The following is a 25840-nucleotide window of genomic DNA, read 5'->3' as shown; positions in this document are numbered from 1 at the left end:
AACCAAAATATTTTTTAAAAAAACAAGAATTATTAGGCAGAAGTGCTAGATACAGGAAAGCAAGCTGCAGACAATCAGACATTGCACTCTAAAATTTAAGAAACAAGAGATGCATAGTACCAGGTCTTTAAAAAGAAAATCTTTGTGTCCATTAATCGACCATTTTTTCCCCTGCATTTACTACATTTTGGGAAGAGTTCATAGGGCAATTAAAAACATAGAAGTGCATGCACACACTGCTGTTTTCTTGCATGTACAATTTAATTTGTATCAGTTCTAAAAAGAAAACAAGAAAAGCAGCTTTTGGTTAGTTCAAAGGAGCCACACCATAGGTGTTAGTATCTGCACTGCAGTCACGAAGGAGCACTGCAATATATTTTCCATGCATTATTATCTGCTATTAGGGTCTGGTACGAAACAGCTCCAAAAAGTTTGTCTTATAGTCTCAGTAGTGTCTATCTTGTCACAGTTACCATGCCACCATATGGGGTAGTGTTCTCAGTTCAGAACGGTCATTAAGACTTAAGCATCCTTATTTTAATTAATGCCAACCATGTATTTTAACATCCAAACCTGCTACCAATAACAAAATTCGGGTTGAACGATATCAAGTAGCCTATGCTTTGAAAAAAGTAATTCAGTTACATTGCCAAGGTTAACCAACATTTGTGGGTGTAATAAAATTGTGGACACTGCTATTTTGTGATTTAGGAGTCCTATTGCTGTTATCGTTATTATCTGTGATTTATTTCTTTTCATAAAAGCATGTGCCATGGACTTTTCTCTCTAACAAGAAAATAAGGTCTATTTAATTAAGGAACAAGAGATTCTTTTGAAGCTTGTTAAATTCACAATTATCAGGTTGGCATCAGACCTCAAGAGAAAGAAGAGAAAGGAAGAAACTGAAGACATCCGATATAGGAGGGCAGTGAAGAAAGAACAGCAGGGAACTTGCACAGAAATACATTGCTTGGTTAAAATTAATCAGATTCACAGGCACATTACACACTCTTCCTAAGGCATCTGTCTGAACTGTTTACATATTTCATGCATCTGAGTAATCCAGAAGAGACATACTTTTTTGATTTTTATGTTTTCTATCACTAAGACATTCAATTAACTATTCTGGTATTGCTACCAAGTCTAAGTCATTTGTGCCCAAGTGAGTTACAGTAGCTGCAACAAACCCAACTTTCTTAACTGTTATTTTTGTTGGAACTGGGTATCACCATTACCACAGCAGAGTATGAATAGCCAGAGAGCTGAAGAACAGCAGCATATACCAGAACCCAAAATAAACTGAGAGGGACGGAAGCATGGAAACCAGAATTGGGAGATGAGTCACTCAGTGAAGGAAAATGGAGAGAAATAAAACTTTTCTGGGGAGGGTATGGGAATGGAGGACAGGAAACAGCAACGCCATTTGGAAACGACACTGAAACCTCTCCCGCCTCTCTGCTGAATGTTTCATGCCAATATAAATTTACATACAGCCAAAGCCAATAGGTCAACCACACCCTTTCTCTACATACAAGATGACGCCACCACATACGCTAAAGTTTAGGGAGAGAAGAGTTAACATTGTTGAACAGGGAGTTTTATTATTTGCACATGTTGCAATTCCTTTGTGTTCTATCAAAATTTACTGAAATGAATGGAGCCATTCATGGTAACAGGAGTTTGAAGAAAAAAAAATTTTTTTTTTTTTTTTGAGTTTCTGCAAGACTTAAAAACTTCTACAGGTCCTTGTGTCTCCTGTGGTCCCATAGGTTCTTGGATTACTTTCTTCCTTTCTGGGATAAACACCCATGTCTAAATATCCGTTAAAGCTTTTTACTGAAGTACATACAAATACAATGTCAAATGTATCTTGTCATGACTACATCTGTTGACTATGCAGCTGTCCTGAAAACAATGCATATTTTTAAATGAATTGCTGCAGACTCAGAAAGCTCTGAATTGGCCTGATTTTTAATTTGCCTTGTAATACTTTTGTATGAGACTTGGTATTTATTTATATTTTAATAATGTCAGTTCTTAAAGAACTTCTTTTGATGCATCTCTCTTCTTCCCACTCTTTCACATGCTCCACGTAACTGCAAAATTCAACTTGAATTCAACACTTCAACTATGATCAGAGAAAAAAAGGTGTGTGTGCTTTATAAATGCTGATCAACTACACTTGCTAAGTCACCTGTACAGGGCAGGCTGGAAGACAGCTGAACACTGCTTTCACACATGCTCAGGTAGAAACTATTTCACAGAAAAACCTTTTGGTATTTTAAGGACTGGAAAAAAAAAAAAAATCCCAATGTCTAAACATTTTCCAAACACAGATTTTCACATCACTGGTGCTATGGCCTGGTTTAGAACCTGAACTGCAAGACAATCTGCTTGGCTCCAAACAAGCTAAATGTTGTTTTAACACTTTTTTCTTTAATCTCTGAAAGGTAGGCTTCTTTGTGGCTTCTGAGTAGAAAAACAACATTTGGCATTTCAGCAAAACAGTTTCCAAATGCCATATCTGCAACTGCAAGTGAGGTATTGTAATAAAGGGTGAAGTTACTGTTCCTTTGCTTACTCAAAAAAATGCTGTTTTTTTTTTTAAATGGAGACTTACAGCAAGGAGTAGAACCTGCCATCGCATGGCTACCACATCAGACAGTCAGTCACAAGACTCTCATGCTTTTTACAGCAGAGCAGGGAGATACGATACCATGTTCCTCATGGGCCTATGTTTTTAATCAAAGCACACTTAGTTATTCCCCTTATCACATCAATGACATTTCTCTCAGGAGGAATTTCTTGATGGCATTTACTGGAATCATCCAGTTTCCCCATCCACACAACAAGCAATGTTTACGGCAACAGCACTCAGAAGCCCCGAGGAGGTTCAGGCTACACCATGTTTGATGTGAACAAATACACACACAGAAAATACTCAATTATTTCTAATAATGGCTCTGCTGCATTTCAGCTACAGTAGACAGCAAGTACCTGATCATCAGGAATGCATCACAAGTGAAAAGCCAAGATGTCTCGAGACGAACAAGGCTGAAATCCCTAAAGTTATGGGGAAAGATGATGCATTTAATCTCAGTAAATGTTCGTTCTCTTCACATGAAAGGCTCTATGTGACTACAAATATCAAGTATTCTAGTAACCTTGTTGTCTTAGGGATGATGAAACGTAGACACTTCAAAAATTACACAACGAAGTTAAAAAGGGACATAACGATTCAATGAGGAAAAGCAACTGTTTTTATTCCTGCAGGATACAGCGTTAGAATACCAGCAAAGAACACTGAGGCATTTTTACCTCGTTTGGTTTTGTAGCAAGAGCAGTAAATAGGCACTGAGCCTTACTGCAGTATGTATGATGCAAGATGCACCAATATTTTCTAAAATCTTTAGCTAGGACCAAAAAACCCATAAAGGATGGATTAAAGATTCAATTTTTCCTTATGTTTTTTTTATAACTCCTTACTGGACTTTGCAATGCCACTGACACATCAGAGCTAGATAAATGTGTTAATGTTTTGAAAGACACTAAAAAATGCTGGTCTCTCTTCAGACCTTTGGTTCAGACCAATAATGGATAACAGTAACCAACTAACTTGTCTGCATCTCATACGTAACTCTTCATTCTAAAAAAATACACTGGTGAAAAAAAAAATTAATATATCAAAATCTTTATACAGCATTAGAAGGACTGACATTTGCTTCAGTAGTGAAACAGATGTGTTGAAGATCAATGTATTACATGTCTTCTTTTGAAGACACGTGGTGACTGTATAGGCAGGGGATAAAGCTCTCCCTTATATTAGCATGATGTAACAAAATCAGAACAAATTTTAAACTCTAAATGCAGAAGGGAGAAATAGTGAGAGAATTCTCATGTCAGCAAGCATTATGATTTCCTCCTGTGATAGCTTCCGAATAAGATTTTGTACACTGAAAAGCAAATGCACATGTCTAAAATCCATAATACTCTGTCTCAGAGAGTTACAATGAATAGCATGGGAAAATGCTCTGGACAACCACCAGCTGGAAAGAAAGGCTTTTTATTTAAAAACCTGCTACAACAAGACAGTTAAAATAAGGACAATAAGGACATCTTTAAATATTTATACACAAATATGTGCACACTTTTTAACTTGATACAAGAAATTTTATTAATTGTTAATACCCAGTGATTATGTTTTGTTCTATATAAAGGTCATTAGACAGGAGAAAGACAGCTGTTCTCCATGCATATGCAACAGTAAACTGTGGTTCTTAAGCCACTGCCAAAATGACTGCATTCTGTGAATAACTGTATAAAACACATAGGAAGGATTCTCTGAACAGCTCTGGTTGAAGCTAGTAGCCGAGGCGCTCTCTCATTTGCTCTGGAGCCTACACTCAGATCTACTGCTACACAGTTCTAATTGGTGAAAGGGTTATAACCAGGTAGAATAGAGAACAGGTCATGGGACCACAGGTTATCACAAAACAAAAAAATCTTCCAGTCACGGTGATTAACTGTGCCAGTTGTCCATTTACATAGGCATGATCACAGAAGTCCTGCTTCATTAGTCTGCAGACTCCTGAAGCCAAAACTAACTGTTCTGGAGTGAGTAACTAGGGGAGAATAGAGAGTGGTAAACATACAGAGCTAGAAAGGTTTATCTCATGTGTCTAAGATGTGACAAGTCAGGTAGCCAGCCCACTAACGATGCCACAATATGGCTCCACAAGCTTTGCTATTCAAAAGAATGAGTTTATTCGTGGCAATATACACTGTCACTGCAACTGGTGTGGACAACTACTGAGGGAACACAGAACTGGGAAAGCAAGGAGGGCAGCATCGTCTTCACAGTAAAATGAGCTGTACTCCGTAGCAGACACGCACATAAATTGAGTTTGTTCAGCCCTAATTTGGCCAATCATACCTTAACTCATTTCTGATATACAGCAAGTAGATGAGCTTGCTTACTTGTCAATTTGGCTCCCAGTTAACCACGGACAGTGATCTGAACTGCATGTACCAGGCTCAGTTATACTTGAGAAGATCCAAGCTTTGAAATAACTGTGGGACTAGGACAGGTAAATAACAGAAGCAGGGAAGCATTAAACACTGACATCAAAGCTAAATCTTTGATTATTGCTATTTACCAGCTGCTGTAAATAGATGATCATGGACCTTTTAATGCTGTGAATTGTCTTACTCAGCAGACTGATGTCAGTAGAGGAATTTACATACACTGAATTAAAAGGTGTTCTTACAGAAAACAGAACTGCAAGGAATTGCTGAGATAACACAAGAGAAAAAAAATTATGGATCCACAACAGTTAAACATACTAGCCCTGAAAGATTAAGACTTGTTTCTAATTTCAAGAAAGTTACCTTTTCAAGTTTTATTTGGGAAAAAAAATGCAGTCAACAGATTTCCCAAAGATTAGAAAATAATTCAAATACTTTTTAATCATAAAAACATACAACAGTCCTTGCATAGTCCTTAGAGGGAGGAGAACAATTCTTAATACTGTCATTTACCAATTTAATATTACCAATTCAATGCACCTGAGGAAAAATTGGTAACTTCTGCACAACTGATGCCAGGCTCAGCATTTTTACTACAATGGTAAAAAATATTTTTAATTAAAAAAAAAAGAAAGAAAATTATGAGCTAGCTTTTTATTTACAGCTTAAATTAAACACACAATCCTTAACCTCACAGAACTGTCAATTTCCAATTCTTGTAAAGAAGTTTGTCTCTTGATTGCTTATTATGAGTCTGCCTGTATCACTTTGGGAGGACCAAAAGCAGTGGAGGTAGACAACAAATGTAGATGTCTAATTTCTCTGTTACTGAGCTTAGCAGCACGCAAACTTTCCCATGTACTTCTGTGGGCTGTGGGGAAGCTGGGAAGCAGCCTCTTCTCTTACCCACACACCCTGAGCCTTCTCTCCCTTCCCTATTTCCTGCACCATACAAATGTCCCTCCAAGGTTTCCATCAATTAATATTCCTTGTGGCAAACTCTACCACACAAGACATCAGAATCCTGGGACAAAACATTAGCAGATTTGCAGTTCACCTAAAGGAATGAGTGACAAAAAGGTATTTGATCCTAGAACGCTTACCAAGTGAGAATCAGTATTCAAAACAGAAACATCGGAATTCTAACACAGTCATTGTCTGATGTTTTTCTTCCATACCTTAAAAGCAGCACCTCCGTGAATAACAGATTTGATGAAAATCCCAAGATCAGCTCCAGTCTCCCGAGATTTGTTGCCTTTTAAGCTCACACCAAGTCCAGCAGAGCCAGAATCGTTCAGAGGAATCTCAAAGGTCAGCTGCTCTGTGGTTTCTGGAGAAAGAATACTGCAGTTTGGCTCTCCTTTCTGTTGGAGAAAACAAGGATGAAAATATGAGTGAAAAGGGGGCAGAGACAATGCATAAACTAGTTCCATCTATAGGTTCACATAACAAGAAATAGTTCTCTTTTCCAGAAAGTAGTTTGAAGAACCAGTCTTATAACCAACAATGCATTCAGCTGACATTTTGTCACATGATCTGGCTTAAAATGTTGTTTTTAATGATATCTACAAATATGTCAAAATAGAAGGTAAAATAACTTAGTTCCACGATATAAAACTGATGTTGCAGCAGAATATAAAAAGACATTTATTTCAAACACAGCTGCATTAAAAATGTAAGCCATAAAACTCTTAACATCTTACACGCAGCTCACAAATTGTAATGATAGTTGTACTGTTAAATCCTATTCCCCTCTGAAAATTGAGTTTCATCCTTAAAAAATTATTATTCCCTTAAACCTGTCTACAGAGGGAAGGCTGGTGTAACAAAAGCAAGGGTGGGAATTGAAAACGCAGTAACTTACTCTGCACTAACTCCCTTTGTACATACTTTTATTCCATAGAGGTTTAGGGTTTTTTTTTCCTTCTAGTATAGGTTGATCCCAAGTTTTTTCCTAGACTAGAACTCAAGTCAACTCTTGTATACACAGCTAGGGAAGGTCAGAAAGAACTTTCTTTTACTGTATACTGTATCTGCAGTTTTGTAGGGTTGTTTGTTTTTTTAAAAGCAGGTTAGAATCATGAAATTAAATAAAAATCAAATTCTTGCCTGAAATACTCATACTGGCATTCTACAGAAATAAAACCAGGACAAGGAAACCTACTATGGAGTAAAGTATTCATAGAAGGTATTAGTGGAAAAGACCTTATACATCACATCTGATTTTATTCCAGCTCCGGACCCCCAACATAAGAAGGACACTGACATATTGGAGAGAGTCCCGAGGAGACCATGAAGGTCATAAGAGGGCTGGAGCACCTCTCTTATAAGGACAGGCTGAGAGAGTTGGGGCTGTTCAGCCTGGAGAAGAGGACGAGGCCTTCCAGTACCTAAAGGGGGCTTATGAGAAAGACGGGGAGAAGCCCTTCAGCAGGGCCTGTTGCGATAGGACAAAGGATAATGGTTTTAAAATAAAGGGAGGTAGATTCAGACTTGATATAAGGAAAAACATGTTTACAATGAGAGTGGTGGAACACTGGCACAGGTTGCCCAGAGAACCTGTGGATGCCCCATCCCTGGAAACATTCAAGGCCAGCTTGGACGGGGCTCTGAGCAACCTGATCTGGTTGAAGGTATCCCTGCTCCTTTAAAAGGTCCCTTCCAACCCAAACTATTCTCTGATTCTATTCTATGACTCGATTCTACTCTTCGTTCTCCATATAACTCCAAGACAATTAATCAGTCTATGTTTCTTGTCGTTTGGACATTTTCTGTTCTTTGTAACAGAAGTGTTAAAAAATTGATAGAAAAAAAAATGATGAAAAGAAAATACACAGACAACTACGGGCTGCTTTAAGGGTGTCCAAGTCTTACGTTAAATAATCAAGTAGAGGCTACATGCAAGGAGGAGTGCAGTAACTGGGCCAATCCTCCTTTCACCTAACGAAGGATGGTGTCCAGGGTCTAAGCTGCAGTACATACAGTATCAAAGCAATTGTCAGCAAAGGTGCCAGCAGTAGATGTTTTCTCAGCAGCCAGAGTAGTCTCATATATTCATCTATTACGCTATCTGATCAAAAAGAAGTATGATCAGAGAACTAAGAGGAGAAATTATTATCCTGATGCAACAAAAAATTAGAAACAGTGACCACTAAGTATACTTTAATTTACTTCAGATGCACTTTCACTGGTGAGAAGCAGCTACCGGCTAGAGAGGGATTGTGTGAGCGAGGGACCCAGGACTATAAAACTCAATCCAAATATGCACCATGCTCAAATTCTTCCTGGAATGTAACTACATGATCCTAAGTCAACACAGTTTGCCTAACTGCCAAATATACAAATGACATGGCACCAACACTGACAATTGTCTTGATGCCAGCACTCATCTCCAGTACCTATGTTACTCATTTGTGCTTTTGCCTTTGTTCACCAGAAGGAGACAATTCTCAGTTATACATCTGTCACTTTTATTTCTTAGCTGTGGATATAGAGACATTCTGAACATAATCCCCCAAAACCTACAATTTCATACTTACTACTGTGAACAATACAGAGTGATAATTTGTAAACACTCCTGCTCTGACTTCCTTGAAAAGAATCAGTGTAAGGAAAAATCCCACTATTACTGGCCTTCTAACATAAGCATTTTGCATTTAACTTTATCAGGATTTTAGAAGAAAGATTTTCTGCCCAATCTTTTGTTTTTCAAAATGCACATACTCTCACCAGCTAATTCAGAACTCTGAGATCAGAACTCCATTCAAATGGCACATCTTTTCCAGATTTGGACAGATGACATTTTTTCTCAAGGTCCCAGACATATGAGGTCTCCTGCAGCCCTTCAGGACAGTATTTTGTATTACTTTCCTGGTTGCCATGGCAAGCAGTTCCTGTGTGCTGCTGCTATTCTTTCACTTTAATCCATGCCCCTGCACCAGACTCTTGCTCCTTCTGTATGTCAATACTGGGGACTGTTATCACAGGACATAAAAGCTCCCAGTGCCCACACCTGCCTTTACCAGAGCAGTCACACATTGCTTTATAATATTACCTCAATAAGAACTTGGACTTGATATAAAGCTAAATTTGTCACATTCAGATCAGTTTTTAATGGAGATGGCTGAAGGTAAGTGCTGGCACAAAGGCTATTATTCTGCAAAAAAAACTTTCAAGGAAGAGGTGGCACAGTATTTTTGTCAAGAAAAAAAAAATTGAATTTGCTGTTACCTGCTTTCTCAGAAGGATCTTACCTGTTTTACTTTAAGCTCCAAGATGTACATTAATTTCAGGCTAAGAACTTCATGCATTTGTTAACACAAACTTGTAAAAAAGCAAAGACAACAGGATCTATGCATGTCCCTCAAGCCAATATATGAAGAGATAAACTAGGCAGACGAGTCTGCTTGAATTTGAGTCAACTGCTCTAATCCATACCATTCTCATTTGGACTATTGCTTTTGTCACCGACACTCACATGACACTGATGACAAGGCTGCAGCCCCTCAGCCATGCCCAGGGCCTTGGCAGTGCTGGGAGCAGTAGTGGCTGCAGGAGGCAGGATGCCAGCCCTGTCTCCACAACGTGGGCACGGGCTCCGCAGCAGCACTGCTCTGTGCTCTGCTCTAGGCTTCAAGAAACAAGCTGGATGGATTCCAGAGGACAGCAATCTACAGCAATCTAACAACCTTATTTAATCTCAGGTTAAAAAACAAAAACAAACAAACAAAAAAAACACAAGAAGAAAAAAACCCCAAAAGGGGACATAATAATTATCTTCAAAACACTTTACAGTATCACTGTTCCCCTTTTTATTTGCAGATGATTTTTGATGTAAGAAATATCTCACTTAAATAGCAGGCAAGGAAATGCAAGTGAGTCTCAAATAAAACCTTGATATCTGGGGAAAAAAAGACTGACTAGGTGGTCACTAGAACTCTCCCACTATAAACTTACTAAGATAACAGTATTACACGTAGTTTTTCGGTATAAATTAGTCCAATTGTAGATTCGAATACAAATAAATTGCTAAAAGCAGAGCAATAAAAAAAAGTAACAGAGTTGTTCAATGTTCTATAATATTTCCCAGCTTCCTTTAACATAACTATGCCATGCATTAGCTTTTGCTAAGTACTCTACCAGATCACTTTCTGCATGCCTGGATGTGCACCTATCAAACATTACGACGTATTAAGCAGGATACCAGAGAAGTATAGTAAATTTTTGACAGTATTTAGTTTCCTCTGCTTTCCTTAGTACCTAATTTGGAATCCATAAGTTTCGACTATTATTTTCCTCACTACAATTCTCTAGGAAAAAGATAATTCCATCATACAAAAGCCCTGGTAAATTTAATTTAAGTTTAAAAACCATCCACTTTTACTTAATAAATAAGGAATTAAATGATAGTATATCACTGCAATTATTCCCTGCTGCAGACATGGCTAAGTAACTCAATGGTACTATGATAAACGAGAAATCTTCACATAAATCAAAGTCCAGAGAGCCGAGTGATGAGACCTCAAGACAGCCAGAGCTTTCAGACGGCCTGGCCTGCACTTTTCCTTTAAGATGAGTACACTGAAGAGAGCAAAAGGGATTTTAAATTCTTAAGTATTAAAACATACTTAACAGCGAAACAGTTTAAATTTATTAAAAAAAAAAAGACTTAAAAACCAATCTCCACTGCTCACTTTGCCCTTGTTGGGCAGGTCCTTACTTCAGCTTTGCTAAATCTTAGCCTGTCAGCTTTCAATGGCTTCCTCAGCAGCCACAAGCTCTCAATAGTCCCCTCTAGATAGTGCATCACTCTTCCCAGTCCCCTGTGCAGCCTGGTGATGTTTATTCCCTACTATTTCTAGGAGTCTGCCAGCCTCAGCTCCTGCTGCAAAGCTCCCTCCTGGAACAATCTCCTCTCTTTCTCTAGGTGGTTTCTCCCAGACCAGAATGCACCAGTCAGAAGTCACTTAAGAGGCAATCTTTCCGCTCGCCTTCCAGACTCAGCTGTTAAACAGAACGGAGCAAACAACCAAACAGGTACCATCTCTCACGTGGGAAATCAGGACAGGAATCTTTTAATCTACTGAGATATTTGCATGGAACTTCAGTAAAATCAATTCTGACATTTACTGAATCACCACAAACCAGACAGAAAAGTTCAGAAGAGTTTGTATGAAGGCAAGAGAATGCGGAGTTTGCTACATTTGAGAGCAGAAAGCCCTAAAAATATGTACTAAATAACATTCAGCAACGCAGATGGAAAACCTTTATCTAAGAGTCTCAGGATACCTTTAATTGACATTCTGCCAATGATTTTATTTAATTTTTAGAAACACATCTGTACCTCAGGTCTCTGATTTCTTAATTAAAAGGCTCTAATAAAGGATTCTTAAAACAACCTAAAATTTTACTGGTATATAATTAATTCTCACCAACAAATTCTCAGTATCTTAAAGAACAGACAGAATATATTTTTAGCTTTCTCTTCTTGTCATATCACAGAAAAACTGCTCAGCCACCAGTACAAACAGAATTGTAACCTTTGAGAAAAGTATGGCGCATGGTATTTTTACCCCTTCTACTTAGTCCATGGTTATATCTACTCAATATTGTGTCAATCCTCTGTCTACCATGGGACACCACTTTCAGTTAGTCTTTTTATGTAATCTTACAACGCCTGTTCTCATTGACCACGGCACTTTTGATCTCTGGCTTTATGATAATCTAATGCATATCTTTCACTGGAAAGGTTGCCTTATTTATCCCTATTGTTCTTTCGCCAAAAGAAAAGCTTACAAAAAAAAAATTAGCTCCCGCTTAAGCCAGGAAGGAAATAGCATTTGTTTAACACAACAAGAGACCTTTCAGTACCTGTCTGATGCCCTTGACCAATACGCTATTATGGTCTCTCAGTATGCTGGCTGCCCCTTGCCTGGCTGCTCGTTTCTGATAAGAGATGTCAACTCCCTGGAGTGCCATTCAGAGCTGAGAGCAAAAGGCAAGAGACCCAGGAGGGTTGTTTTCAAAGGCCTATGAAGGAAATAAGACATTTACATGCTTTTGCAATTATTTTCTGCAAAAATCTGTAAAAGTTAAAGAGCAGCATTTAAATTGTGGCACCACATAACTATTATTGGCAGAAAAGCTTGAAAATAAGATATCTCCTTATTTGCACTATTCTCTACGTTCTTTCTAAGAGCTTAGCCACAATTAAAAAATACTTCGCTGACAGCTCAGCCATTCACTCCCTATAAAATCTACACTGTATTTTGCAATAGATATAGAGTTGTGCTCTTGAAAATAATACTCAAAGGTAATGCACTGCTGTAATCTTGTCACAATTTAATAAACAACTGAAGCCATTGCTGCATGTATTCATCTTTAGCATTTCTGATAGATGTTTTCATATTGGCTTCTTTAAAAACATCTATATTCCATACTGCAATAAAAACTAAATGGTCACTAATGGCACATCCTGCTAAGACAAAAAAGCCAATAGCAAAGCCATGGAGATATATTGTACTGTACATGGATACTTTTTACATTAACACAGTACACCACAAATTTGTGTCATATTAGATAGCATGGTTCTGGTTTGAATTATGTAGACTCTCTGGAATTATAGCTTTGAAAACTGATAAAACTCAGCTCAGCTCTTCATCCAAGGCAGACACACTGCATTTCACAGTTTACCATTTGATGTCACAGGACACTTCAAAAATGGAGATTCTCCAGTTTGCTTGACATGCCTATTTGAGATCCCATGGCAAGTTTTACCCATGGAAATTGTTTGTCTGTGCAAGAGAGTTTCATAATTCAGTGTGGCACTGCTCTTCAGCTTTTCAAAATACAGTCTCACTTAATCTTTTAAGTTACGTAACTGTAGGAAACAGAGGGAGAAAAAACTAACTAGTTTAGTCCTTAATCAGGGTATGCCCCAGGGTACAAACAGACATTTTCATCCCACATATGGGCTTAGCCATGTGCTTAAGCATCCTACGAAGCTGGAGCCTTATGCAATTAATATACCTTTGCCACTTATGCCCTAAAATTGTATCACTCATGAAGATGGCAGGCTGCACGGTATTTTCAGGGTGAATTTAGGATTGCTGTTACTGTATATTTTCAAAATATATTCTGGGCAAATAGGTCACAACACTGATGTACAAATCCAGCTCTACTCAATTTATTGGTTACTATTTGAAAGGGATAGTAAACAAATCGATAAGTGTATAATTCTTTTTTGTCTACTTCAAAAATCGCATGCACACGGTTTACACTTAGTCAGTCTAGGAAAATCTTTTTCATGGATTCTAAGGCAGGAAAAATTTTAAAAATTTTCTTATGCTATATGGAATAAATCTGGTGATCCCTGTAAATGACAAGGTACTAAAGTTGCCAGTAAGATTTAAGAATTGCCCAAATACTTTTGTTTTATTAAATACTAATACTGTAAATCTGGATAAATGCAGTCAGGGATGTCCCTGCTCCTTGCAGGGGGGTTGGACTAGATGACCTTTGAAGGTCCCTTCCAACCCTAACCATTCTATGATTCTATGAAAATATATGAAGACTCAATGTGCGTTAAGAGTCAGATTTGATATGCCTCTATTGTGATGTGTACACACTTCTGATTTCATAGATCAAAGTGGGCTGGCAAACAATTTTGGGCAACAACTGAGACCAAGACTATGAAGTAGAGAGTCTTCATTTTCCAGTGCTCTGAAGTACGATTCCGCAACTTAGGAGTTTTGGGCAGTAACCCTGTAAGCAAATACAGTATCTCGTGGTATGAGTAACGTCATGCTCTTCTCCCCTTACTTGTCTCTAACTTTTTGTTTACCAGTAGGCAGAGCACCATCAGAGTTTCTTGCAGCCAATGAGTGCTCTGACTAGAGTTTTCAGGTCACCTTTTTAAGGTTCCTTGTATCTGCTGGAAAATAGGAAGAGTGAGAACTGAAAGACAGATAATTGCTGGATGGATCCTAAGACTTCGATGAGCTTGACAGAGAAAGCAATAGTAGACCAGATGCAGTAAGGTCTCTGCAGCCCCAGAAAGGCCGAGTACCATTATCACACAGAGAAGCACAATAAACGTTCGCCATGTTGGTAGCTATACTGGCACATCACAGCATACGAGAGCTCATTCTGCCATTGAAATATTGTTCGATCTAGTTTAAATGAAAAACAAACAAACAAACAAACTACCTCCTAACTTTTTAAAGATACATTAATTATTCAAGCAATTTATTCCCCTTTGGTAAGTTAAGGAGTCCTACCAAAACCCAGGATAAATAAAGGGATACTTTTTGCCACATCATCTGTTCACTGTGACAGGAAAGATCATCACATTCCTTCTAAACAGTGATCTCTTACTGACTTCTATAACAAGCACAGTAACTAACAAAGAAATCTCAGTGCATAATTTCCACTACTCTAAGCTATAATGAATCTTTTGGAATATGTAATGAAAGCTGAAAACCACTACACAATGTTTTCACTCTAAAAAGATACACTTGTGTAGATGCAACCTGTGTAGACACAACTTACACTCACTTCCCAACTCTTTAGATAAACAGGCTCAAAACTAAGCACTTTATTTCAAAAATTCTTGGGAAAAAAATAGGACTTAAAATCTACTGTTTATAAAGTTATTCAAGATTAAAGGTGCCATGCATATTCAAAATATCTTTCATTTCATTATGCAGAACAATTCAAGAACTGAATCTTGTGTATGTTATTAAAATCCAATATATGTACATTGACTTTTTTTTTCCTAATAGACTCTTGTCCTTTGAATAGAGAGAAAACAACAGAGAATTGGTACTTCCTGGAATCATTTTGTGACAGAAATTATTTGACCAATTCCGGTTAATTGAGCACTAGACTCACTGGTTTGACCTACAGAAACAGGTGCAAAAATGGTTACATCTAGGATTAAATTTCACCTATTATTTCCTGCGCAAAAAGGCAAGGAACAATTAAAAGGAAGTAATAGAAATTAAGCTTTCAATATTAAAAACAAAAAGGAAAACACTTCAGGCAAAGAATTAGTTCTCCTTCAAGAACAGAATTTCAAGGTAGTGGGACGAATTAACTAGGGGAAGACTGAAACATGAAAGTTAATCACACGGTAAGTAGAAAAAATGCTTAATTGAGCTTCCCTTTCATCCTGCTTCCTTCTATACTGTACAATACATGCATAAAAAAAGACTCAGACTTAAATATCAACTGCCACACTACAAACATTTGGTTTTTTAGCTTTTGTTTCAAAAATGCTGGTTTGTTCCCTTTCCTCCTCCACTCTTCAGGGATCAGTGAATACGCCAAGAAACTATAGAAACAGTGATTACTGATGAAACTGGTAAGTCAAAGCTATCTTTAAAACAACAACAACAAAAAAGTATATGCAAAACTTACACTTTGTATGTGCTCTAACTTAAAGAAAAAGTCATAAAAATATTTTCAGTGCTATATTATTTCTGGAAATTGCAGAACAGGCACATTGCTCTGCTCGTGTGTGTCATATCCACTATCTTAAAGACTCATGAAAAATAGCAAGAATAAAGAATTGCATAGGGTCATGGTGCAGAATGGGTTACAACAGAACTGTGTCTCATTCAAGTAGTTTTGCTTGTTTTACCAATGCAGAGATAAAGAAAGAGAACAGGGAGTAAGTGATCTTTATATCATTATTAAAAGAAATGGCACCTTCAAGTCACACATTTTTCCTGGAGAAAAAAACAAGATGCAACAAATACACATGATCAAAACACCCTATTTTCAAAACGGAACAGGACGATTGCCACAGTGTGATGTGTATTCCATTTACTTTGAGATAAGAGCTGGAAAAATCCAAATCTGTTCAGTTACGCCAGTTTCTCTCTGTAATATTAACCATTCTTTAGAAAGCTGTGTTACACAGTTTAAAACCCAAACGCACCTTAAAGAATGCACTAATCACTGGCCACTCTGTAGACTGTGGTAATTAAGTGAATCAAGATCTTCCCCTGAGTTCTGGAATCAGCTCCTTACTCAGCTGCCACATTGTCAACAGCTGGCATGAATTACTGGGAACATTTGGCTAACTGGATAATAAGGAGGACAGCCTGTGGTTAGTCCAAACGCAACTTCACTGATCTGCTTCAATTTAAATAAAATAAAAAAAAAAAAAAAACAAAAAAACCCAAAAAAACAAAAAACCAACCAAAAAACATGAGATCCTCTTTTTCTTTTTTTAAAGCGGTAACAACACTACAAAGATTGAATTTTCTATTACTCTCTCATTATGTGCAAACAATGTAACTGTACAGCTCTCAGATGTTGCATGGGCTAGCGTAACTAAGCTCCAATTCCCTATAATTTAATAATGACTGCAACACTGATTCATCCTCACCCATATCACATCTCTCTCTTGGCTGGTGTGGTAAAGGTTTGCTACTCTGAACATATTTTTCTACTTGCTGGCAATTCATCAGCACAGATCACAGTAACAAAACCCCCAAACTCTGCTCTCATCTAACTTACTGAAGAGGAAATATTTGTGAGACCAAGCTTTCTCCAAACCACAGCTCTGTTCCGAGCTAAAGACAAATTACACTATTACAGACTCACACAACCAAATGCAACCCACTACTACTTTATCACGATTTGCTTTGCGCCTATGCAGCTATCAAATTCTTTCCAGAAATCAATGTAGGAACCCAGTTCTAGAGGAGCAACATGCTCAAAAGTGCTTCTGTGCATGTTTTCTAGCAGGGCCAAGTTCCAGAGGCATCTTTGCCAGAGAAAGCTGGAAGGAGCAGGCATGTTTACTAGGCTGTCCTCCTTTTCCTTTCGATGGGTAACAGGGAATCTACTGAAAACAGCTTCTCATATTACAGTCCCTGGAGAACTGCTCAAATCAAGAACAACTTCGATAAAAAGCAATTACTCTATTATTGTCAGGCATTAACAAGACCCCCAAGTATTTAGAAAAACTCTGCATGCATGTTACACAGTGAGAGCATTTGAAAAATACTGGATTATCCATTGACTTTCCTTCCAAAAACAAACATGTAAAGTGCTGGCTTTTTTCTTCTCTTTGATCAAAACAGCACTGTAACTTTTGAGGTAGCAGAGGATTAGTCCAATGAATGTAGTATCATGGCTAAAGCTAAAAACAAACAAAAAAGCTAAACCAATTTTAATTTTTTTTTAATCATTGCCGAGACTATTCTCAGATGTCTCATGAATTCTAACAAGCATCATGTTAGTACCAACATCTGGTCGCTTAGTGGTATGGTAATCCACACTTTTGCTGTGAGCTACCAAACAGATGTCACTGAAAGGCTTTATAATTTAGAAGGGCTGGTTCCATAAAATTATCTAATGTATTTCAGTAGTGCACATTTGTATTATACTACACTGGACTGGGATAACAAGAAACACAGAACAGTATTAGAATTCATATATCATCACCGTTACTGTGAGGGCCATCACTTGCGCATCATTCTTCCTCAGAGAAAGCAATCTAAGTGAAGGTCAAGCCAGCAGGATAAATGTGGCCACTTTCTGGATTTCAATCATGCCAGCCATAAGTAAGTCATCTTTTGAAAGGTAGTTAATCCTTGCTGTAGGGGCTAGAATTTAATAGCAGGCAATTGCATCAGGTAAAAATTATAAATAGCTTTTAAATTCTTCCAGCCTTTTATGCTCATGCACTGTTACGGTGATTTCCACGAGAATTCGTACTTGGACAATAAAAAATAATGTATAATGTTGTGGGAACAGGAGAGAGACAAGAAGAATACATACTTTTTATTTAAAAAAGTACATTTTCCAAGTAATGTGTTCTATAACTTAAAAAACTCACAAGAAAAAACTGCCTTTTCAAAAAATACACTTTTACTTAGAAGAGCGGGTGGAAGAAAATAAATCCCAAATATAATAGATAACATGGTACTTTCAGACTGAAAAATTTCCCTCCGATCCACACAGACACTGACTCTACTGCTCAAGAGTTACTAAACAAAGCATTACATCGACCAACTTTGGTGCCTTGGGAATCACTGACAATGAATGTCCAATTACAGGGTTGAAAATATTCTGCCATTATCCTCCTTAAAGATTACTCAATAAAAAAAAGGAAAATGAAAACAAAAATAGTTTTGTTAGGACACTTCACAATTGTTCTACTACAGGAAAAAGGGGGTACCAGCAGCACAAGTGGAAAGGCTCACATGACAGAATCTGAACTCCCCTTCAGCTTCTTATCCTACCATAAGCAACAGACACCCTTAACTCAACAAGGTCCAACCAGTAGGAATGTTTTGTGAGGATGCACAATGGAGGATTTCTCCAGAAGATCCTGCTAACTGTCTAAAGGAAAAGGAAAAACAAGAAGGTGGCATCTTAAGAAAAGAATGAAGGTAGTTTGTATTCTTTAAAGGAGATAAAACAAGACAAAAGCAGGAAATAGTGTCCTTCCTTTATCCTGAGAACTTCTTAATGAAAGGTCAAGTATAGCCATCAATCAAGATAAGGAAGAGGCTCCAAAGAGATGACCTTCTTCGAGGGGAAACGAGTATGTATCAGATAGCACTTTTACACTGATATAGTCCTCCTCTGTCTATGTAACAGAAAAAGAGAAAATAGTTTCATGCCGGCATTTAAAAAAAAAAGTGAAAATTAAACACTTGAGATAAAACAAAATGAGACGTGTAAGAGTCAAAGACTAAGTCAAAGACTAGCAGCCAAGGAAAAGCTTGCTTCCAGAATTTGTGAGGAGTGCAATGGAATTCTACTCCTCACCATTCCCACAGTTCAGCATTTGGCGTAGGAGATGCATCTCGTGCAAGCAGCCACCCTCGCTAATTTGTTACTGATAAGCTGCAGGACTCCTTACACACGCTTTAAACTTCTGGTATAAAGTTTGTTGCCTTTCTGAAAGACAGTGATCCATTTTCAGTCATGCTTGATCTCACAGTTAAGAGATTCACTTGCAATATTCCTGTGTGAGTTATGGTTATGATGTCGTTTTTGGGATGAAAAATGAGACTGTGTGGAATTGCATCTAAAGCAAATAAAATCAAATGTTAAATATAAATACTTCTCAAACACAAGCCTTATATAGCTACCCTCCACTGGCTTTCTCAGCCAACAACAGTTCATTTCTATTTCTTGGGCTAGTTCTAAAACATGGAATTGTTTCAATAGCATTCTTCAGGACAAAATAACAAGTTTACCAGCTCTCGAGGTAGGAAGGCCTCCTCCTGACGAGCCACAATCAGACAGACAGTTTCCCCTTGCTTTGTGCTCCTCAGCATAGCTACAAGCTCTTCCTGAGTCCTGCTAGTGATGTCCCGTCCATTCACCTACCAGACACAAAAGAACAGAGGATGTCACGTCTGTATTTGTCATTTTCCCTTCACCTAACACAGGTGTCATTCAGTTACCAAGAGCAAAGAAGAACGAGCAACAGCTCCCACAGTGTCTCCCCCTCTGGCCCTGCACAAATCACTTAACCTTTTTTCTCCCATTTTCACCATCTGTTAAAGCAGCTCTGTAATACTTACCCGACCTTGCAGGGGGTTTGTGAGGCTTAATTAGTTTGTAAAGCGCTTTGAAGATTAAAAGTACAAAAACAAGACTTAAGTATTATTAAAATTGTTTACCTTAAGAGCTTTTTGAGGTAAGTAGAAATAATCCATTAGATAATGAGACTGTAAGTCACAAGATATCCGAAAATTTTAAACAGACCAATTTCAGCAAAAGAGCCTCAAAATGAGCACTTAACCACCTCGATATTAATCAGAGAATTTTGGTCATGGCTGAAGAGGCAAGATACATTTTGTTTCTAAACTGATACATTTATCTGCTTTAAGAACCAATGTTATTAGATCCCCTTTGTTCGAACATCTCATGGACCCTTGTAAAATGCATCTTTTTCCAAATCATGGTGTAAAATACTTGCTGACAAACAGTACAAAAGCCATGAGACTTTTTTTTTTTTTAAACCAAGGCCAAGAATTTTAATTCCATATATCAGCAGTACGTAAGGAAATAAAATATTTATCCCAAAACCAGCAATCAATAGTCAGCAATGCAAACACAATGGATGTTTATCCTCACCTCCAGGATTCTGTCTCCTGACTGCAAACGACCGTCTTTTACTGCTGCACCTTTTGGTAAAATATTCTTCACAAAAATCGGACCAGGACCATGTACTGAAGAGTCTCTGGTAACCACAGTGAAACCAAGTCCTTCTGGACCTAGAAGGTCAGATAAAGAACTCTCAACATAAACTTCAACAAGCAAATGATGATCACTAAAAGTAAGTAAACAATGTCAGTAACATATCACAGACACTCATTCAGGTCAGCTCTTAAAAAAGAAAGCAAACAAAAAGCTGTAAACATGAACCTATTTTCTGTACCATCTAGAGAACAAGTCTATCAATGTCAGAACACATGCTCAAACCCTCCTGCAACAGCTACAGATGGAAATACTTTTGTATAGCCTGCAATAACACAAAACAAGCCAGAACTCTCATTTCAAAGCATTTACCTTTTCTCTAGATGGTTCTAGTATCAGCCTTCACATTAATGTCAATAGTCTTTGAAACAAATCGGAGCAATCAGAATTGTTTATTTATAAGCATAAATATAATTTAGCAGGTTTTACTGAAACTTGGCGAAAAGTAGAAAATGTCACGTGATTTGAATGCAAAAACTGCTGGCTACATGCTGTTAAGAAAGGATAAGTGGTATTTCAAAGCCTCCATTGGTGAAGTTGTTTTCTGCTTGGAAATAAAACACCCTCAAGTGTTAATAGATAAATGTTTTAACAAATAATTAGGCAGTAAAATCAATATTAGAAAGTATTGCTTTTAAGCCATCAAAATCACCCAGGAATAGCAGGATCCATAAAAATGCTTTTATATTGAGCAGGACTGCTACCCATGTGATAGTTTTCAGAGATATCACATCAGTATCACTTTCGTATAATTTCTAAAAATATAAATTACTGTATCAAAATCAAAAGCACTACATCTAAAATGGGGAAAATTCTTAAGTAGGTATTGTTAAAGCAAAACCGAAGAGTTCAGAAGTAAGAATCAGTTATTTCAGTTAAGAAATAACAAAAATTAAGAAATGACAGCTTGGTTACATTCATTATATGTTAAAAGAATAAAGTTAGACAGTTTTTAAAAGGGCCTCTTCTAGCATCAAATTTAACTCTCAGCCAAATCAGAGACAGAAATTAAACATAAAATATAAATGCTATTTGGGATCTGCTTAAGCACATTTTACTACATGTGCATAAACCTGTTACTCCATGCAAAACCAGACATCTGCATGGAGCAGCAATTAAAGATGCATGCACAAAATTCAGCCTGCTGATAGCTGAATAAATACGGATGGAAAGAAAAGGTTTGTAGAAAATAAAAATAATAAAAAAGGGGAAGACCGGTAAATCTGTAGTCAACTTCCTGCATAATATGAAACAGAACAGAGTATATTTTTAAACACATCTTTAAAAGAACGCCAACAGTGCTGGCCAATTAGCAGATAGGAATAAAAATAACAAAGGTTACGAGCAGACAGTTCAATTTTTTATTCTGTACTTGCAAAAAGGCAGAAGTATATCTGTACTGCATGTTGCTAATGAAATACCTTTCACATAATCAGGAATTGAGGTGTTTTAAAAATCAGTAAGTCTGGAAAACACACATCCAAAATTTATGAGAAAGCTGACTGTTGAGAACATTACTGATAACATTCATTTACCTTTTGGAATATTCTTTTACCTTCTGGAAGTTTTGTAACTTTTAAACTGTAAATAACTTGCTTGTACTTTTAATGTCACTAGTTTAGTTAAAAGTTAAGGTATCAATACAGAGAACATGATACAGAATTAAGCATGTCATCTCCAAAGACTCACCTTTTTTCAAGTCTACCTTTATTTTCTTTGCATTTTTTTTATTGCCAAAGCCCATAAGGGGAGATAGTGAGGGAGAAGACGACTTTCTACCCAGACGTGGGAGGTTGGGGCTCTTAGCTTGTTGTGGTGTTGCCTGTACACCTGTCTCCAAGCTGCTTGCTCCAGAAAGATTAATCGTTTTCAGAGTAGGTTTTGGATGAACAGGAGGTGGAATCTTGGTTTTTGGAACTCCTTCTTCGTTATCCAGAAAACAAAGGGGAGCAATAGCAGACTTCTCATATTGTTCTCTATTATATGGAGGAAGGACTTCCAAGATGACACTTTGAAATTTCATTGCCTGACGGAAGAGGTCTTGAGCCCTTTACAAGAAAGGTATGAAAATTCAGATAACAAACCAGAAAATTTGGGCAAACTTTGAAGTCATTTACAGAGAACAAGACAAAAATTTATCTTAAATGTGAAGAAATAACCTTACCATCACATCTACAGGCCCCTCTTCTAAAAAGTACACATGAAGTAAGACTTCTCAACTACAGCATTTCCTTATGTTACAAGTAGGAACAGCACATCTGTCAGGATTATTAGGCTGCTATGAAAACATATCAGCCAGAATAAACTAACGAGCACAATTCTTCATGTGGCACACCATGAAGAGAAGTTCTGATGGCAAAAGCTCATCAAAAGATTCCTGAGTTATAGGTTGCTACTTTTTTCAAGCGTTTATCTGTTACATATTTTCTTGTTGGCACAGAGGCAATACTGAGCACTCAGGACCAATTGCTCTGGTGGATATATCTATTATAGGCAAGCTCAAGGCTCCATTTTTTCCCAGTACAGCCTAACTGCCCCTCAGATTCCTTCATCATCCCTAATGCAACTGCTGGCTGATTCCACACCAATAAAAAAAGGATGAGGGTATGGGATATATGGACATCTTCATAAGAAATACTATGACTGCAAATGGTGCAATAGAAAAGGATGATGGTATGGGATATATAGATGTTACTGCAAAAGATGCAACTACTACTGTGTTTCTACATCAATGGATCAATGAACAGGTAGATATTACTCGCATCTTTCAAGCAGTAGCCTCTTGCTAAGGTAGATATGCGAACTTCACTTAATCAGTGTCTTTACCGATCTGCTCAACTGCAACACCAGAACCTGTGTTAGAGCATTTAGTGAACCTTCTCCCCTTGAACTGATTAACAAGGTAACAATACTGTGTTTGGGTTCCCATGCACTGCAAGGCAATTAAGACAAATCGTCCAAAGCAACTGTTCATAAAGCCTTCCCTGGATTTTGAATAACATGTAGATTGGGCCAATCAAGACATTTTACAAACCTTGGATTCTAAAGGAACAAAGATGACTTCTCTTTTTCTATGCTTTCCTCTCCTACCTTCTGAAGAAGCGGCCTGATTTTCTTTTGTACTGCAGAAAATGACTCAATTACAAACAGACGTAGTAGCTGAAGCACATTTTGAGAATGAAAAATCAAGAACTTCTGCTTGGCAGAACTGTGTCAAGAGGGGACGTAATGGCCATATTAATTTTTAAATAAAACACGAGGTCCTTCTGAGCACATACCTCCTACCTTTCTGTCGCATGTTTGTCAGTCAAACAAAGTCAGTGCTTCACTGAAGTCTTGGCTTTTGATTTACACTCAGTTATGTCACAGGAAAGTTGAAAGTATTTGTGAAATAAACAGTTTTTTACACTGATACAGAAAGGAAGCCACTGCAAATGTTAACATCATGAATATACACCTCCTGCTTTCCCAGATCAAGAGCCACACAGTACCCGCACCTTGCAGCTGTAGGTAGTGGAAGGGGGGCTGTTTCAAGAGAGTTTTTTGCAGCACAAAGACACTGAAGTCAGGGGGCAGTCCCAATGGATACTGCTGTGGGAAAAAAACATCTTGGCTACACTGAGTGTACATGCAGCAAGAGTCAGAATAATCACAGGAGACACTGCCAGAAGAGAAACCTCAAACCTGGAGAAGAAAGGTAGCAGGGAGAGCGTGGCGGGAAGGTATTCTTCCACTATTACCCTCAAGGGTTAGGTTTCAGAAATCTAACAGCACTGACCCAGTGTGTCTGCAGGGGTTATAGGTTATCTGTTCACCTACAGCTTGTGAAGGTTTTCAAGGACAGACAGTCGTAGAAACTATGGCATGCTCTCAGCATAAGGATGTAAAGTTTTAAGCAGGTTTCTTTCACACCCTGTCTTTATCCTTTCAAGTAGCCACTTGGTTGTATGTTATAAAGTAACTTAATAACTCAGTTTCAAGAGATGAATATTTTAAATATATGAAAGAGAAAACATTAGATCTCCTTCAAAGAAAAAAAATAGTGGAAATAATGCAAGACATCCTGTGGGAAAGCCTAAATGCAGTCTTCAGGGGCAAAATAACTGGCTGCACTTCAAAGAGAAAAAATAATGGATGGAGAAATTTACATTTCTTGAGACCCCAAATGCACACTGGAAAGAAATAAGGGAGTCAATTAGAGGTGCTGGAACCTCTGCAACACAACAGAATGTAATTGAATAGATGAACACCAAAAGAAAAAGCAGACTAACATTCCCAATATATTAAACTATTACAAACGTGGCAATACCGAAAGTAGGCTGCTGCTATTGCAGCTGCCGAAGTAGCAATCATCAGGAGCAATACTAGAAAGTCTCTGCTGAAAATGGAAAAACACAGCGTGTAACAGTCCCTGCTACGTGTTAAAACAGCTTTTACAAGGGTTATGAAAAAATGTCAATTTGAAACCAGCAAACAGATTTTTTTCCTCTCAAAGGAGAATCTGATGACTATTTCTGGGTCAACTGTCATTGGGACAATACTTCGTCACATCCATTACAATTACTGCATTTCTGTAACTTGGACTTCCGTCAGGTGAGTACAGTTATGTCACACCAGATGAAAACTAAAAGGCATATTCACTGAGATTAGTTTCAACCCGGAAGGCTGCTTTCCTTAGCCATTCTCAACAGCCAGGGAAGACAGATGATGCAGGCGGCTATTCTGGAAGGCAATTCAGGAAAACACGTAACAGGACATGGGACCAGGCTAGAGCTTGTCCAAAATACTTCTCTATGCCCCAAATGGATGTTGAGACCTCACTGCCCACAGTTTTTCTCCTCCAATTCAATGCCACTGCAACCACACTACTTGGTACTGTAACAGAAGGTGAATTAGACCAACTAAATTAGGCTCTGCTCAGAATCACCTTTTAGTCACTTCTCTCTTTCACTCTTCCAATGACAGTCTTGCCTAACAAGACTGGGCTCTCTAAACTAACAGATGTCTTTGTAAATATCCTTGTGTACTCACTAAACTTTACACAAACTTGGAGAAAGGAAGTGTCTTGCATTTCTCATTTTGAAGGGAAGTCTGACTGGGAACTGGAAAGTTTAACTGCAATGTTTCTGCAGAGTCCTACACTCCACATACATCTCATGGGCTGAAAGCTTCTGGAGATCTAGTTACATTCTGAAGAGAACACAAAGTAGACAACAAATTTGTAAAGAACAGATTACATACAATTTTGAAAAGAGAGGTTTTGCTTCAGGCAAAGTCTCATTTGAGGATACATCTTCACTACAAAACTGTACAGGTGAGGCAATGAACGTTTTAATATGATGCCAACACTTATGTTCTGGTAAAACTGTTATCTTATGTAGGAAATTTCCATAGGTGGAAGAGAATGGCGTGTACTATATCACGTTAGAATACATTTACCACCAAATATTCAGAAAACAGTAACTTGAAAACCTATTAGAAGGCAAAAATCACAGCCTCAGAAACAAGATAATACCTACTACAAAACTACATTGGTTTTACGAAAACCTATTTTACAAATATTTATCCCTAACGGTGAAAT

At 37.7% G+C, this 25840-nt stretch overlaps 1 protein-coding gene across 6 annotated transcripts in view; it reads right to left on the bottom strand.

Moving 5' to 3' along the window:
- Positions 1 to 25840, bottom strand: part of PARD3B (par-3 family cell polarity regulator beta) — a 422878-nt gene that overhangs the window by 201331 nt on the left and 195707 nt on the right. For all 6 annotated transcript variants that reach the window (XR_015258893.1, XM_086750624.1, XM_086750623.1 and 3 more), the window contains 4 exons: positions 21949 to 22307; positions 20137 to 20276; positions 19251 to 19379; positions 6204 to 6389 (listed from right to left, as the gene is read on the bottom strand). Coding sequence is in view for 5 of the 6 variants with exons in the window: in XM_086750624.1 (XP_086606750.1) it covers positions 6204 to 6389; positions 19251 to 19379; positions 20137 to 20276; positions 21949 to 22307 (814 nt within the window). In the remaining variant the exon portion in view is untranslated. The remainder of the gene's footprint in view (positions 1 to 6203; positions 6390 to 19250; positions 19380 to 20136; positions 20277 to 21948; positions 22308 to 25840) is intronic.

Source organism: Chlamydotis macqueenii, chromosome 6 (genome assembly GCF_036417535.1).
Source record: "Chlamydotis macqueenii isolate bChlMac1 chromosome 6, bChlMac1.mat, whole genome shotgun sequence".
Lineage (NCBI taxonomy): Eukaryota > Metazoa > Chordata > Aves > Otidiformes > Otididae > Chlamydotis > Chlamydotis macqueenii.
This window is presented reverse-complemented; position numbering and strand designations above follow the sequence as displayed.